The sequence below is a fragment of the Vipera ursinii genome (assembly GCF_947247035.1).
Source record: "Vipera ursinii genome assembly, chromosome: 1".
Classification (NCBI taxonomy): Eukaryota; Metazoa; Chordata; class Lepidosauria; order Squamata; family Viperidae; genus Vipera; species Vipera ursinii.
Window position 1 is genome coordinate 264,048,097 of NC_139512.1, and position 14,605 is coordinate 264,062,701.

Genomic DNA, 14,605 nt, shown 5'->3' on the forward strand with positions numbered 1-14,605 from the left:
CACATTACAACCTTTGCCAATTCAGTATCATATATCAAGATATGGGCGGCAAAATGTCATTGCTGATTTCCTACCATGGCATGGGAAAGACACAAATGGCGTTAGCCTCATGAAAAAAACCCATCAGGGTTGATTTTTCTTTTATTACTATTAAAAGATAGGAGGTGTGTGTGGTAGGCTACTTAAACAATTTCCAGCATCTGTGCTCTTTTCTGTCTCTTCTCTTTAAGCCCTGCTCCCCAGTGTCAGCATGGCAGATGTCTATAAAAGCTGTGCTGTGAAACAGCTGAGGATGTTGGGAAGAGGGATTTTTTCTCTAGCAATATTTGTAAGGAGTAGAAATAGCAGGAGGAGTGGAGAAGAGTAAGTAGTATTGAGTAATATGTATAGTATGTATGTTGTCTAGGGAGCTGTGCTGCTGATGGGTTGTTTGTGTTTTGAGCCCACCAAAATGGATATAGTTTAAAAGAACCTGACAGGCAGAATTGAATCTTGGAATCAAATTTGGAGGTTAGGCACTAATGAGATATGCAGGGCATGCTATTATATTATCTGAAAATAAAAATGATTCAGAAGAGCTCCTTGTGAAAGTAAAAATGGAAAATGAAAAAATCTGGACTAATGTTAAATAACAAGACAACAAAATAATAACAACTAGCATGCTTAGTGAACCCACAATGAAGGAAACAGACGCTTATGGTTTTTTTGTGAGTTCAGCAACAAAAATGGGTATAAAGCATTAAAAATGAGATTAGTCCTAGGGAAGAAGGCAATGACAAATTTAAACAAGGTAATGAAAGCTGAGGACATTGCCATGACAACAAAAATCAGAATAATTAAAGTAATGGCTTTTCCAGTAGCAGTATATGGCTGTTGAGAAATAAGATACATGTCTTTAAATTATGGATTTTAGAGTCTGTTGCTAACAGAGCCACGGATTGGGAAAAAATAAATATGTCCTGGATGAAATAAAAATTTACTATTCACTTAAGAGAATTATCAGCAAGCAGAAACATACTTTGGTCATGTGATATGAGCAGGTGATAGATTAGAAAAAGATCTGTTCCAAATATCCTTTGAGGGAAGGAAAATAGATAAAATGTAGTGGACAAAGGACATTATTGCAATGTCATTGAAAAAGCTGTGGATCATCACTGGGGACAGACTGAGATGACTGGCAGTCACCAAGTTTTGACTCAAGAGTTTAACTCATAAGCAAGCCATGTTCTTTTATTACTCCACTATCTGAATTTGTATTCCTTAAAAACGTTACAATTGCTCCCACCTATAATTAGTTTTAATGAACTAATACATTCTTCACAATTCTTCTTTAGTCACCAATTATTTTATTTATAAAAATAGGACCTTTCATGGAAATAAATGGTACAAACCCTACCTAACACTAACCGTAAAGCATCAATATTTTCAACAAGTCCACTGCAGGTTTGGGATCTGAGAATGGAAATCAGAGGTAGTGTCATCAGCACACTACTGACATTTCAGTCCAAATCGTTTAGTTTCATGTAAATGCTGAAAAGCACAAGAGCCACAAAGGACGTGTATAGAATCAAAATGATCACCAAAGGCCACAGAGTGGGCCATAACTCCATTTCCCCACTTCTCTGACCGATCCTCTGAGAGTCAGAAAAACATTTTCTCTAAATATGAGAAAGGAGAAAAGCAAAGCATTTAAGAGATGTGTTTAAGTATATAAGAATATCTTCCTAGGAATTCTTTTTTTAATCCCAGCACAATATAAAGTCTACGTTATGCTGATAGGTTTACATTATTTCCAGTGTCAAATATTAAAAGCAGTGAAACATTTAGAGAATAAAGAAACTTTATTTTATAACAGTATTATGAAGCAAAATATCACTTAATACAACTTCAAGCTGCTATAAATTTAATATGGCATCTTAACTATACAGTTCATATGGTGAACAATGGAGAAAAATGGATATAGTTAACAGGTTTTCATAGAGACCTCCTCAGTAGCAGGCACCATTTATAATGGGCTGAGGCCATACTCTTGGTTCCTTCTGGTCCTCAAAACCTGTTCCTATTATTAGGCAAGCTACTTAAACAATAACTGCCCAACAAATGTCAGTTATAACAGGAGTTAATGAGTTTTTATTAGGGCTGGGCAGCAGTTAAGATTCAAAGACAAAAAGGCACTTCAAAGAGTCCAAGAGAGAGACCGTCTGTGGTACTGGACTGCAACTGCTTAAGTGAGATATGTCTATTCCTGGGATCGCGCAGACAAACCTATGGAAAAATTCTGCTTTGTTCAATGAGTTGCAGAGAAATTCTGCGTGTTGCTTTCAGTTGTGTGCTCTGAAACACTTTCTGCATTTGAATCAGAAGCACTGCCAGCCCTGTTTTTAGGCAAAGCAAGCTTTCAGCAGATGCATTTATATAATGGAAGTATGTGACATTTAGCGTATTAAGAGAAAAGCATAAGGTTTTAAGCTGCCTAAATTTGCTGGAAGGACAGAGCAAAGTCCTTCCAACTCTGGAATGTTGCAGACCATAGGTCTCTTTGAAGGGACTGGCTGAGGACAGTGAAGTGCAAACAAAAGGCTACTTGAACAGTGGTTGGTCAGTAGAAATATTTTTTATAACTAAAACAAAAATCACTTCTATATGATACCAGCACCAGTTCCCTCACAAAATAGATCATCAGAATAAACAGAAAAATTTTATATAGGAATCTATGTAAAATCATACAGGTTTTCGGTTTACTTTCCCTGCCAAACTATAAGAAAAATTTGTATTTTTTTAATAAAAAGAATATTTTTATTGTATTGTTTGATATTTATCTGAAAAACTAAAAATTTTCCAGTAAGTCTTTGAGACATTTTGAAAAGCATATATCTAAATTAGTCAGGGTTTCTTTCCCCTGCATATTAAAACTGCTCAAGTAAACAGTGCTTTCTAAATATTTTTGCTTACTTTCATGCAATCAAGAAATCAGTTACACAAAAATAGCAGGGAACTGAACAAAAAAAATTCTCTAAAGCTCATAAAAAAAACTCCCAAGAAGTTAAAAATCGGTTATAAAAATAAAGACATACATGAGAAACTGTAAAGTTGGTAATTCGGTTTGGAGAAGTTTGGTCCCTGTGGTGAGGCTTGGTATAGTCAGTGAAAGACTGGCTGGGATATCAACTTGGAATTATTTAAGTTCTTCATAGTCTCAAAGCATTCTTCATAAATCTAATGAAGCAAGCAATTTAATGCAATTATTGTTATAAATCTTAAATTATATGAAAACATTTTTTTACTAATTTGTCTTTTTTCCTCTTTTGAAAACAGTTTTCCTTTTCAAGGCCTCATGCTACATTTTTCAGATAAATTTCAGACTTTCTATAATTGTTCCAATCACCATTAAGCCTGAGATGGACAGACCCTACTACTTTATTCTATAATTATAAAGAACAATATTATACAATATTATACTTAGAGTGTAGAACTCAAACCCAGCGATTATTAAAAATCCTTTAGATAAATCTTTAGATAAACATAACTTCTACGTACTTCTGAAAACATCTCCTGTTTTACTTATTTTTTAGATTTATTTGCTGCCCATATGGCCTCAAGTTATTGAAGCAACCACTAGTCAAAAAATAAGTCGCAAAATAGAAGCAAAATAGAAGCATTATGTAATTTTTGAAGTAGGCATGCCCAGTTCTGCCTGTCTTAATGTTGGAGACAAAGTCAGATATTATGTGCTACTACCTCTCTTCCACATCTGGCTAGCTTTGGAAAAGCTGTGATGTGAGCAGAGACTTGATTTCTGCCAACATAGGTCACAAATTGCTTCGAAATCTGTGAATCTCTCAAGGAACTGTCACACTAAATCCACAATTCTAAGGGCAGGAATATAACTGATACTTCCCTGATATCCAAATACAGTTGTGACTTCAAGGCAGGATCAAGAGCTTTTTACTACTTAATTTACAGTAAAGTCATTCATCGGAACAGGAGAGAGTGCTTGGCCTCCATTATGCAGAAATGTAATAATTTTTTTTGGTATTATCTACATTAAAATTCAAGGCTTGTAATTTTGAAAACATAGGGTTACCATAAAGCTCCACATTTCCATCAAGATCACTGATAATGCTGGAATATATTGTTCTAGCTTGTGAATATTCAATCTGATATGTTAAAAATTATTTGAAAATCCACATTATTAATTCACCTAAAACATTTACATGGCACTTGGGATTCGATCCGCCAAACTGCTGACCTTCTGTTCTGATCGAGAAGCTCAGCGTCCTAACCCACTGAGCCACCAGCCTGAGGATGACGGATGAGATTTCGTCGAAACGTTGCTCTTATACCTTTAATTCTACGTGGGAAAAAAACCCGAATGACCAAAGATCTACATCTTTTATATATATATATATATATATATATATATATATATATATATATATATATATATATATATATATATATGTGTGTGTGTGTGTGTGTGTGTGTGTGTGTGTGTGTGTGTGTGTGTGTGTGTGTGTGTCTATATATATATATACACACACACACACATACAACATTCTTTAAAAAAATGGAAGGAAAAAAAATTCCATTTACCTAACACAAAGAATATTCAAGTTGAGATTTTCATGTGGTTGGCATCAACAATCAGCACTTCTAAAGCCATTATGGAGAAATTCTCCTACAATTAATCCATCAAGTATTGTTGTATACATTATGGGCTGAAGATTCATACCTTAATGGCCTTCTTCTCCAAACTCACTTTCCTTTTGCACCACTACTTTTGTTACGGACATGTCGGGGTGTTGCTCTTTGGCTTCTTTAATGGCTTGTGCCAATGCCTGCAATGCCAGAAAAATGGAATAACTATGGCAAATTAAAATTAACAGAGTTTAATGTGTAATGGCTAGTAAAGCTCTTAATGCTAATCTTCCTGGAACAATTTGAATTAAATATTAAACTAATCATACCATTTCCGTAATAAAACAATCAACTATAGAAGAAGAAAACTTTTTAAAAGTGTTATAATGAAAGCTAATAAATACATTTACAAATTTGTTTGAATGATATCAGGTAAAGTATTAACATTTGTAGAAAGCTTGTTAAAGTAAGGATTCTTTTTCATGTTTTGTTTTGTAAGGGTACTGAAGACTACTCAGTATAGCATATGTAGTGTATGTATGCTACAGTAATTGTTTTCTTTTGCTACTCTCCAATATGCCTTGTTCTAACGTTTAGCCCATTTTTCCCTACTTGAGCTGATCTACAATCTCAGACTAATGAAAATACAGTTTAGAAAACAAATGGCAATTGGAAGAGTTAAATATTTCCTTCTTGTTCATCATTTACATTCTACAATTTTGTCTCTCCAATTTGTGCTAATGTGGTAACTGCAGAATTTGTAAAATGTATTGCCAGAACACTAGGCAGTAATTTTACTCTACAAGTTTATTTGTTGATGTGGAAGAGGTCAGCAATCTCGATAGAATCCCTAAGCCAAAATTAACACCTGCTTTCTATATGTAGTTACCCTAAAATTCAGTTGAAAAATATGCAAAAAACCCTAAGGAACTGCATGAAGAAATGTACAAAGACATTTTTTCCCTCTGCCTGACATTTCTTTAGTAGTATTTTTTTTAGAATGTATGGAAACAAAAAGAATACAACTGTATATATAAAAAAAGATTCTCATTTAAAGGTCTACACAGAAACAATGATAGGTATACTACTGAAAAAAGCACCCATGTATTTTACACAAAAAAAATCAACATTTATGGATTAGTTTCAAGCAAATTCATAGGTACCACTGCAGGATTACTTTAGGATGTTATAATTTTATAGACTCCTAAATAGAGACGATACATTTAATTTTATTAAAACAAACATGTTGTCTGACTTTTTCAAATTCCCCAGCTGTACTGAGCATGTGTTGGGAAGGATATCCCTCAGACCTGATGCTAACCAGCGCTGCCATTTCATTTCAAGCTTCAAGGAGAGATTGAACTTGTCACATACATCCAAATCTCAGATTAAATTTATTTAGAGTCCTTGATACATTATCATTAAGAAATTAAAATTGAATTTTGGTTAGATTTATTTATGAATAGTTTAATAAGGGCATGCTATGAATTTAATGAACATTTGTGATTTTTTTTGGCTTTCCTTTTATCTACAATAATCAATCTTTTTGTATATAAAGCATTTTGCAAATTAAATAATTTAACTATTGTTCATTTTATCACTAGTTCCAATTCTTACACCTTATACATATTCTTCTCTCCATGTATAATTCCCTCATTACAGGACATACATAATTCTCTCATTATAACCATTCATTGTCTCACCTGATCATGATCAAGATCTGTATCTCCTGTGATAACAATCCGCTTTTCAATTCTGGTTTCTGACACACCACCTTTTACCATCTACAGGTTTCACCAGAAAAGGATTATTTAATCTTATAATACAGTGACTTTACTTGACAAATATTGCAATGAAAAAGAAATTCAACAGAAGCTACAACACACACTTAAAATAGAATTGGAATAAAGAAGGAAAAGCTAATGCACTGTCACTTCTAGATTAATATTCCTGTTATCTAGAACTGTTTCTGCTACAGGTGCATTTTATTGATAACTGCAATCATTCCTAACCTCTCTTCAGCACACCCTCCTCTGCATGCATCACATTAGGAAAAAAGATGGCTAGAGAACTGTTAATGGTACAAGAAAGAAAATAATTGGAAACACAATTAAAAAATATGTCCAACTGAAAAAGAGTTGGAACCATTCTGATATTCTACCAGGAGCCCTTCATTAAGAAAAACAGGATTCCAAATGCAAATTAAAATAGTTCTTGCCTAGAAAATTTAACTGAGCCAAAATCAGTGCATCCAACACTTAATGGGATGCACTAATGCCTCATAGATGGGAGAGATAAATATAGGTTTTTTGCTTCCATCCCAAAGACTCACAACTATTAATCTGTTTGCTGGCTTCATTTGATTCATATTTTTATCAGGGAGGGAGAAAGGAGCAGTATTCTGTTCAAAGGTGGGTATGAAACCCTTTCTGAGAAGGAAACTGATAAAGGAGGGGGCCTGGGGTTATATATTCTATGCCAAGGGTCTTCAAACTTGGCCCTTTTATGACTTGTAGACTTCAACTCCCAGAATTCCTCAGCCAGCAAAGCTGGCTGAGGAATTCTGCGAGTTGAAGTCCACAAGTCACAAAAGGGCCAAGTTTGAAGACCCCTGTTCTATGCCCTATGCTAGGATAGAAAAGACTTTTCTTCTACCAGTTGCCTGCCTTTTTATTACATTATTTGGAAATTAACATTTTTAGAAAGTCCACAAGCAATAAAATAGCGGAGGGGGGGAGGAGAGGCAGAAAAATTAATCCAGTCTACATTTAAGATAATCAGCAAAGTCCCACTGTTGAAGAGCTTTGGGATACTCTTCTGTAAATTTTTGATTGGCTGCAACCTTTCCAGTATAGCAGCATGGTGCCTCACGTGGTTAGGATGCTGGGTTGGAGGTTAGCGGGCCTGAGTTCAAGACCCAAGTGCTGCTGTGGAGGCAGGTGAGCTCCTGTTCTTCCTGCTGGGGACAGGAAAGCAGCCTCCAACTGGGCATCCTGCAGGCAATGGTGATGTCACTGGTTAGTCCTTTCAACCCAGAAGTGCCTCGATCCTTCTGACACAAGTGCAATGGGATCAACTGCAATCAATGCAATCAAGTGCAACTCCTCTGTTGATCATTAAATATCATTTCACTTTTATTTCTGACATGGGGGTCATACTTTTATTATTAGAGCATGTTACTTTAATAATTTTATTGTGCAGTACCTAGAAGTATTTGCTAAAATGCTAAAAAAGGAAAAGCCTTAGCAAGAACTATGTTTCCTAGCACAGAGTAACACACAAAACTATAAAGAACTTTACAAAACTAGTATTCATGTATGAGAAGCCAACTACAAAAACCATCTCTAACCAAACCAATTACAATTAAAATAAATATTCCTTAGGGGAGTGTAACTGTAATCACAACAAGGAAAAATGCTGATGTACATGAATAGACTTGATTACTTTGGTTTCACTCATGCTCTCAATAGCATATCTAAAGCAACTTTTATGCCTTATTTATATGGACATGCAAATATGGCCTCCAACTCTGAGGTTAGGAAAAGGATAAGGACTATTATGAACTGCTGAGATGCCCCCACAGCAAGAGGAATCAAATAGAAGCAATTGAACTTGTTTATATAAACCAGAATTATAAAGCTTAAAGATTAAGAAAAAAGTTGAGTGATAAAAGCTTCAAGTTCTAAATTATTTCTTTTCTCCTACCTTAGTAATATGTGTAGTTGTGGTAGTAGAGACAGATTCCGATGTGATTGTCTGCGCACTCAACAACATACCAGCGTTACCACCATCATCAAACTACATAGGCAAAGAGCAAATACTGATTTAAAAATTAAATAAAAACACTAATTTATTATTTTTTAAGCAGAAGCAATCTTGTAAGAAATCAAATGCTGCCTCTCATCAACTAGATCAGGGGTGTCAAACTCAATTTCATTGAGGGCCGCATCAGCATTGTGGTTGCCCTCAGGGGGCCAGGTGGGTGTGGCCTGGGTGGGCATGGCCTACTGGGTGGGCGTGGCCAGCTCTACATCGTTCGCATCAAGGGTGCCTATGGAGGCCTGGGCAGGAGTGGGACAGATCTGAGGGTCTCTGGCAGAAGGAGGGTCTCTGGGCCAAGGCAGTGGGGGCCGTTCCCTCACTGTTTCCAGGATGGCTTCGCGGGCCACATGAAACCACTTCACGGGCCGGATCTGGCCCCCGGGCCTTGTGTTTGACATGTCTGAACTAGATTGTATTCGAGCACTGTGTTTGCTTATATCCTGATTATGAAAGCAATGCCATTTCCTCTTTGTTTGTGACCTGAGTAGTAAACAGTATGATCTTTGGACAGAAAAGTATCCAATTCCAATCCATTTCAATTTGCTGATGCCTAAGATATCAACGTGTAGTTGATTCATTTCATCTTTCATTATGATGAGCTTTTCCATGTTTGTGCTTCTTCTATTTCATGATCGCTCAATAATTCTCTTTGCAGAGAATTCAAATATTATTTCTTGTTAGGCAAAATCAGTGACTAGTTGTCCCAAAGACTTGAATCTAGCAGTGTCATTGAACAACATAAGTACTCCAAAATACCATTAACAAATACTCCTGGCATACACACTGGACATTCTTTGTGCATGCCTCCCAGGAATATCCCACCACTACCACTATCACCACAATGAGGCAGCATAGCATGAATCTGAGGAGGAACGATTCTTCAGAAGAGTTCAATTTGTTAGAGAACAGAACAATAGTGTCTTCTGGTGAGGATATATGAAGAGGTAAGCTCTTACAGTGAATAATATGACATTACAAATGTAAAAACAGGCTTGTGACAGGGCTTACAGACAGGACGGTAACTTATTCATGTTGCAAAAGTACTAGGCATCCTGATTTGTTTAGACAGGCTAATGCAGTGTATGGAAGAAATCCATATACCTTATCATCCTGTTATCTCTATGTGATCAAAAGGAATTATTTCTCTCAATCATTTGGAAAGTATATGGAAAGGAAGCCATGATTGTTGTGATGATTGTTGTGATTCATATCTTCTTAAATTCTCATCTAGATAGGTAGCACGATCCCTTTCATTAAACATAGCTTTTTTAATTTAAACATTTGTACCTGAGGAGATTCATAGGTGATCGTTTTAGTCTCTGTCTGAACAATTGGGACTTCTTTGGTGGATATTTCAGTTCTTTGTGAAGCATCTGAAATCGTCACCATCTCAGTTTTAATAAGTGGAGGCTAGTGTTCAGAAAATACAGAAGACTATATTCAAAAGTCATGAAACAGTAAAGTACACAGTATACAGACTACAATCGAGCTTGATGTGAGAAAATAAAGGTTATTGTAAAGGTAACTTCAATTTTCTAAAGTCAAATCTTAACACCAGGTACACAATTCTGACAAACAATAGCATCAATAACCTACCTATAGAGCATTTTCAAACTATATTAGTAGATATTCTATTCTATATTAAAGGATGTTAACAGATTAAGAAAAAAAGATGTCTAAGCCCTTTAAATATGCAACTCCAAAAATATCTTAAACAAGTATGAAGAACAGAATAAATCAGGCAGTTTGGCTTCCCAATATACCAGTCACACCTGACGAGGAATGGTCAAGTAAAATCTACTAAAGATGACAGTCAGTTATGAATCTATGCTACTTAATCCCTGCCTCTCCATACACCCAGATTTAGCTGATTGGCACTATTATTTTTTGACAAGAATGCTCACTAAATCTATCATGTGCACCAGGATACTTTTAAGTTGTTTTATTCCCTATCATTCACTATAATCTGATTTATACATCCAATGATGCTTTATGAAGTGCAAATATCCATGTAAGAATGTAGTGGCATTGTGCCAAGCTCTAGATGGTAAATTTTCACAAATGTTTACAAAATCTTATATTCTAAGAGATAAATATCATATTAAACGGCTGTTTTTGCCACACACATTACAAAACTTATTATTTTGTCATGAGAGACCGATCAACTAAATCCTCGAAGACTCATAAAGCATGCAAACAGAAGAGGAACATGAGAAAATTAAATAATAAAAAAGATGATATAATCCCAGACAAATTCCTTCTGAGAGAAATGAAAAATTTGACTCCCCCACTCTGCAATATTATGAAATCTGAATAAGATAGAGAAGAAGAAAGGCAGAAATATTTGACCCAATGCTGAAGAAACCTCTGGGTCACTTCCTCTTCTACCATTTACCTCTGAGCAACAAATTAATTGTGGTGAAACATCAATGTCAATATGTGATGCTTCTCCATTTAGTTTAGGTAGATCGTCTTCCTTTTCTTCTTTTAGGCCTTCGTCATCCAATTTTCTTAACTCTGACTTTTCTGATGTCTTTGTGGAAGCTTCATTGGTCTGGACCAGAGCTTCAGTTGACTGCTTGTGCTCAATTGCTGTTTGAATTGGACTGACTTCTTCTGAAAATTTAACACAAACTTCTGCTGCTGAGCTCTCTTCTTCCTCTTTGGTAGTTTCATTTTCTTCCAATTCTTCTTTTATAGTAGCTTGTATAATCTGCTGGTGTGGCTGATACTCTCCTACTTCATCTTCACTCTCACTACTGCTGCTATTGGATGACAGTGATGAAGAGTCTTTTTTTGCTAGGTGTTCCATCTTCTGACCTTCCCCACTACCACAGACAAATGGCATTTTCCCCCCGTTGGTATCGTCTGTGACTACTGCCTCTGCTATCCCAACCTCTGCCTGTTTCTTCTCCACTATGTCCAGAGTCTCATGTGAACTCTGCACAAAACAAATGGGTGAGAAAAAACAAAAAGTAGAACATATGAATAAAAAAAAACAACAAACATAAAACTAAAGGATGGGTGGTTCGGGTCATATGAAGAGCAAAGATGATTTGCAATTGTTAAATGAAAACAAAAACCACAACAATAACAAAGAAAAGACAAAAGAAGATTTTTGAAATGTAAAAAGCTCTCAATGGACTATGGCAAAATAGTAGAACCTTAATAGTCCTGCTGGTTCCAATGGAAGGGTCTTCCGTTTGGAAAGTAAATTTCTGTGAAACAAAAAGCAGTTGGAAGATATATAAATACATTTTAACACTCAACTGACACAAACATCTGCCTTTACATTTTACAACAGCACAGATGGGGTGATTATACACTCATACATTTCTGGGGTAATTTTGTTAGATCACAAACAAGAACATTGAAAATATAAAAATACCTGGACTGGTAACATTACCACGGCTTTATTATGGGCTATGTTAAATAACAGAGGAAATATCTCTCTCTCTCTCTCTCTCTCTCTCTCTCTCTCTCTCTCTCTCTCTCTCTCTCTCTCTCTCTCTCTCTCACACACACACACACACACACACACACACACACACAAACAAACACAAAGGTACTAAAATGCTATTTTCTCATAAATATAAAAAGCCAAAACATCCAAGCTAATACTATCCAGTACAGACTTTGCAGTCAAATCAAAAAACTGTTCATAAATTTCATATATGTACATGCAGTGCTAGTTTCTAGCTAACTGGTAGGAACTTTGGAATATGTTGCTACAACTATCAAAATATTCATATTTCAGTGAACGTAAAAGACTTCCTAAGTTATTATAATGTAGGAACTGTAGAGCTAATGTAGCTCTAAAGAAATGTGAAATTTGTCCATAAAGATACGCATCAGGTGAAGGAGTTTATTTAATAATGGAAGCATAAAGCAATGTTACTAGAACATAGTAACAATTTCCTGCTATACAGAAACTGACATTAACTGTTAACGTTTAGCATCTTTTATGACCTATGCCATAGGTCCTATGGTATATAGACAAATTAGTTTAACAGAGCTTAAAAGCTGAATGATAGAGATATGAACAAATAAGAAAAGGGTATTTTTGTTCAGTTAAACCTAGCACAGCATGTGTGACATAATAGGTAATTTTGGTTTTAATAAGTATAAAGTTTGTCATTCATAGGTTTTTTTTCCAATGCATTATATGTGTGTGTATATCTATGTATATACACAAATAGTGAAAAGAAGTTTTAAGATCTAGCTCCAAGAAACATACAGATTTATGGTAAAATACTTTTACTTTACTAGTTTTTGCTCTACAAAACTTTTTTCATTTAATATTTTGTTAGCTATTGATTTTTTTTAAAAAAATGTAAGTGCCTTTCGTCTAGTCATCTATTCTCAACGCATTTGGGGAGGTAACTCTGAAATTGCACTGATGGAAAAAACCTACCATTCAAATGTTTTCAGCATACTTTTGTTCCCATTGAACATTTAGGCTTTTCAAAATAATTTCAGCTTACATATCTTTTGGACATTGAATTTATTGGACATAAGCACTTATTTGACATGTTTAAAAATTGCCCATCCACCCATCCACAACTCTATGGCTTTGATTTGGGAAAAGGAAATGTGTAAGAGCACCTCAGATAATAGCTGAGAGATGGATGAGGCAGAGAGTTTTTCAGAAGGTACATTATCTTTTCCAACAGCGCCCTCTGCTGTCCACGAGAAAGGTGAAGTGAAGGCAGTTTTCATGCTAGTGGAAAACCCCTCTTTACTAAATAAAATGGATGCTATCTCCTCTTCTAGGCTCTAGACAAGTTAGAAAGTGGAAATCAACAAATTAACAGTAGAAGACAGAAGTGAGCTGAAAGACAGAAAAAAGAGAAAGAAACGGGGGGAGGAAAAGATCATGCAAGAACAGAAATACATAGAACGATATATTCAAATGTGTTTTCTTAAAGATAGAAATTATTTTATTTCTAAGACAAAAATATATTTTAAAGTTAATTCAATATTTGCCATTGCATTTAATCCTCTTCTATTTTTAAAACTATAAATTTCAAATTAAAGCACCCTGACATGACATGTCCATTAAAACTTGATCACATTTTCAATTTCCCGCCCTCTACGTATTAGCTGAATTTGTTTAATAAATTTACTCTTCTTGTAATATTAATACTATAGGTAAGAGTAGGTTCAACTATGAATGTGTGTAATAAACCTGCATAATCAATATGAACCAAATGTTTTTATTCTGCTTAATTCTGAATTTTTACTTAAAAGTTTACCGTTTTGCATGTAATGTACAATATCTCAATATGGAAGATAGACGGTAAAGCTGGAGTTACTGTGTAACACAAACTGTAATAAGAGTACAGTTGAACTAATACTCAGTTTTGATTGTCTAATTATTTTTGAATAAAATGATTTGCATATATAAAAACAAGATGGACCAAATAGGAGAATTTATCCAACAACTGTAGTCTGATTCAAAATACAGCAATATTGACATATTTGGATAATTCTAGAAAGAAAGAATTACAGCTTTGTGAAGGGGGAGAGGGATAAACCCACAATTTTCTTTTTAAAAAATATTTAAATACTACAAAACATCTCTCTTCTTTTGTAAAGCTCTAAATTCATTTTCTTGTTAAGGCTGCAAAAGTTCTACATTTACACTGATAAACTTAATATATTTGCCATACACCAAGATTTCTCAATATGTCTAATAGTAATATGGTTAAAATTACAGTATATCTTGATCAGGAGTATACTAAAAAGGTAAAGATAAAGGTTCCCCCCGCACATGCGTGCTAGTCGTTTCCGACTCTAGGGGCCGGTGCTCATCTCCATTTCAAAGCCGAAGAGCCAGCGTTTGTCCGAGGACGTCTCCGTGGTCATGTGGCCGGCATGACTAGACGCCAAAGGCGCACGGAACGCTATTACCTTCCCACCGTAGTGTTCCCTATTTTTCTACTTGCCTTTTTACGTGCTTTCGAACTGCTAGGTTGGCAGAAGCTGGGACGAGTAACAGGCGCTCACTCTGTTACGCGACACCCGGGATTCAACCCGCCAAACTGCCAACCTTCTGATCGACAAGCTCAGCGTCCTAACCCATTGAGCCACCGCGTCCCTAGGAGTATACTACACAGCATCTAATATTGCTCTAACAGGTTAT

At 35.4% G+C, this 14,605-nt stretch overlaps 1 protein-coding gene across 5 annotated transcripts in view; it reads right to left on the minus strand.

Moving 5' to 3' along the window:
• Positions 1–1,830: 1,830 nt before the first annotated feature.
• Positions 1,831–14,605, minus strand: part of EPB41L2 (erythrocyte membrane protein band 4.1 like 2) — a 95,694-nt gene continuing 82,919 nt past the window's right edge. For 2 of the 5 annotated variants that reach the window (XM_083379931.1, XM_083379929.1), the window contains 7 exons: positions 11,625–11,678; positions 10,856–11,401; positions 9,748–9,870; positions 8,344–8,436; positions 6,342–6,422; positions 4,733–4,838; positions 1,831–3,216 (listed from right to left, as the gene is read on the minus strand). In XM_083379931.1, coding sequence (XP_083236057.1) covers positions 4,734–4,838; positions 6,342–6,422; positions 8,344–8,436; positions 9,748–9,870; positions 10,856–11,401; positions 11,625–11,678 — 1,002 coding nt within the window. In that variant the 3' untranslated portion in view covers positions 1,831–3,216; position 4,733. The remainder of the gene's footprint in view (positions 3,217–4,732; positions 4,839–6,341; positions 6,423–8,343; positions 8,437–9,747; positions 9,871–10,855; positions 11,402–11,624; positions 11,679–14,605) is intronic. The other 3 variants (XM_083379932.1, XM_083379930.1, XM_083379933.1) reach the window with 2 other exon arrangements.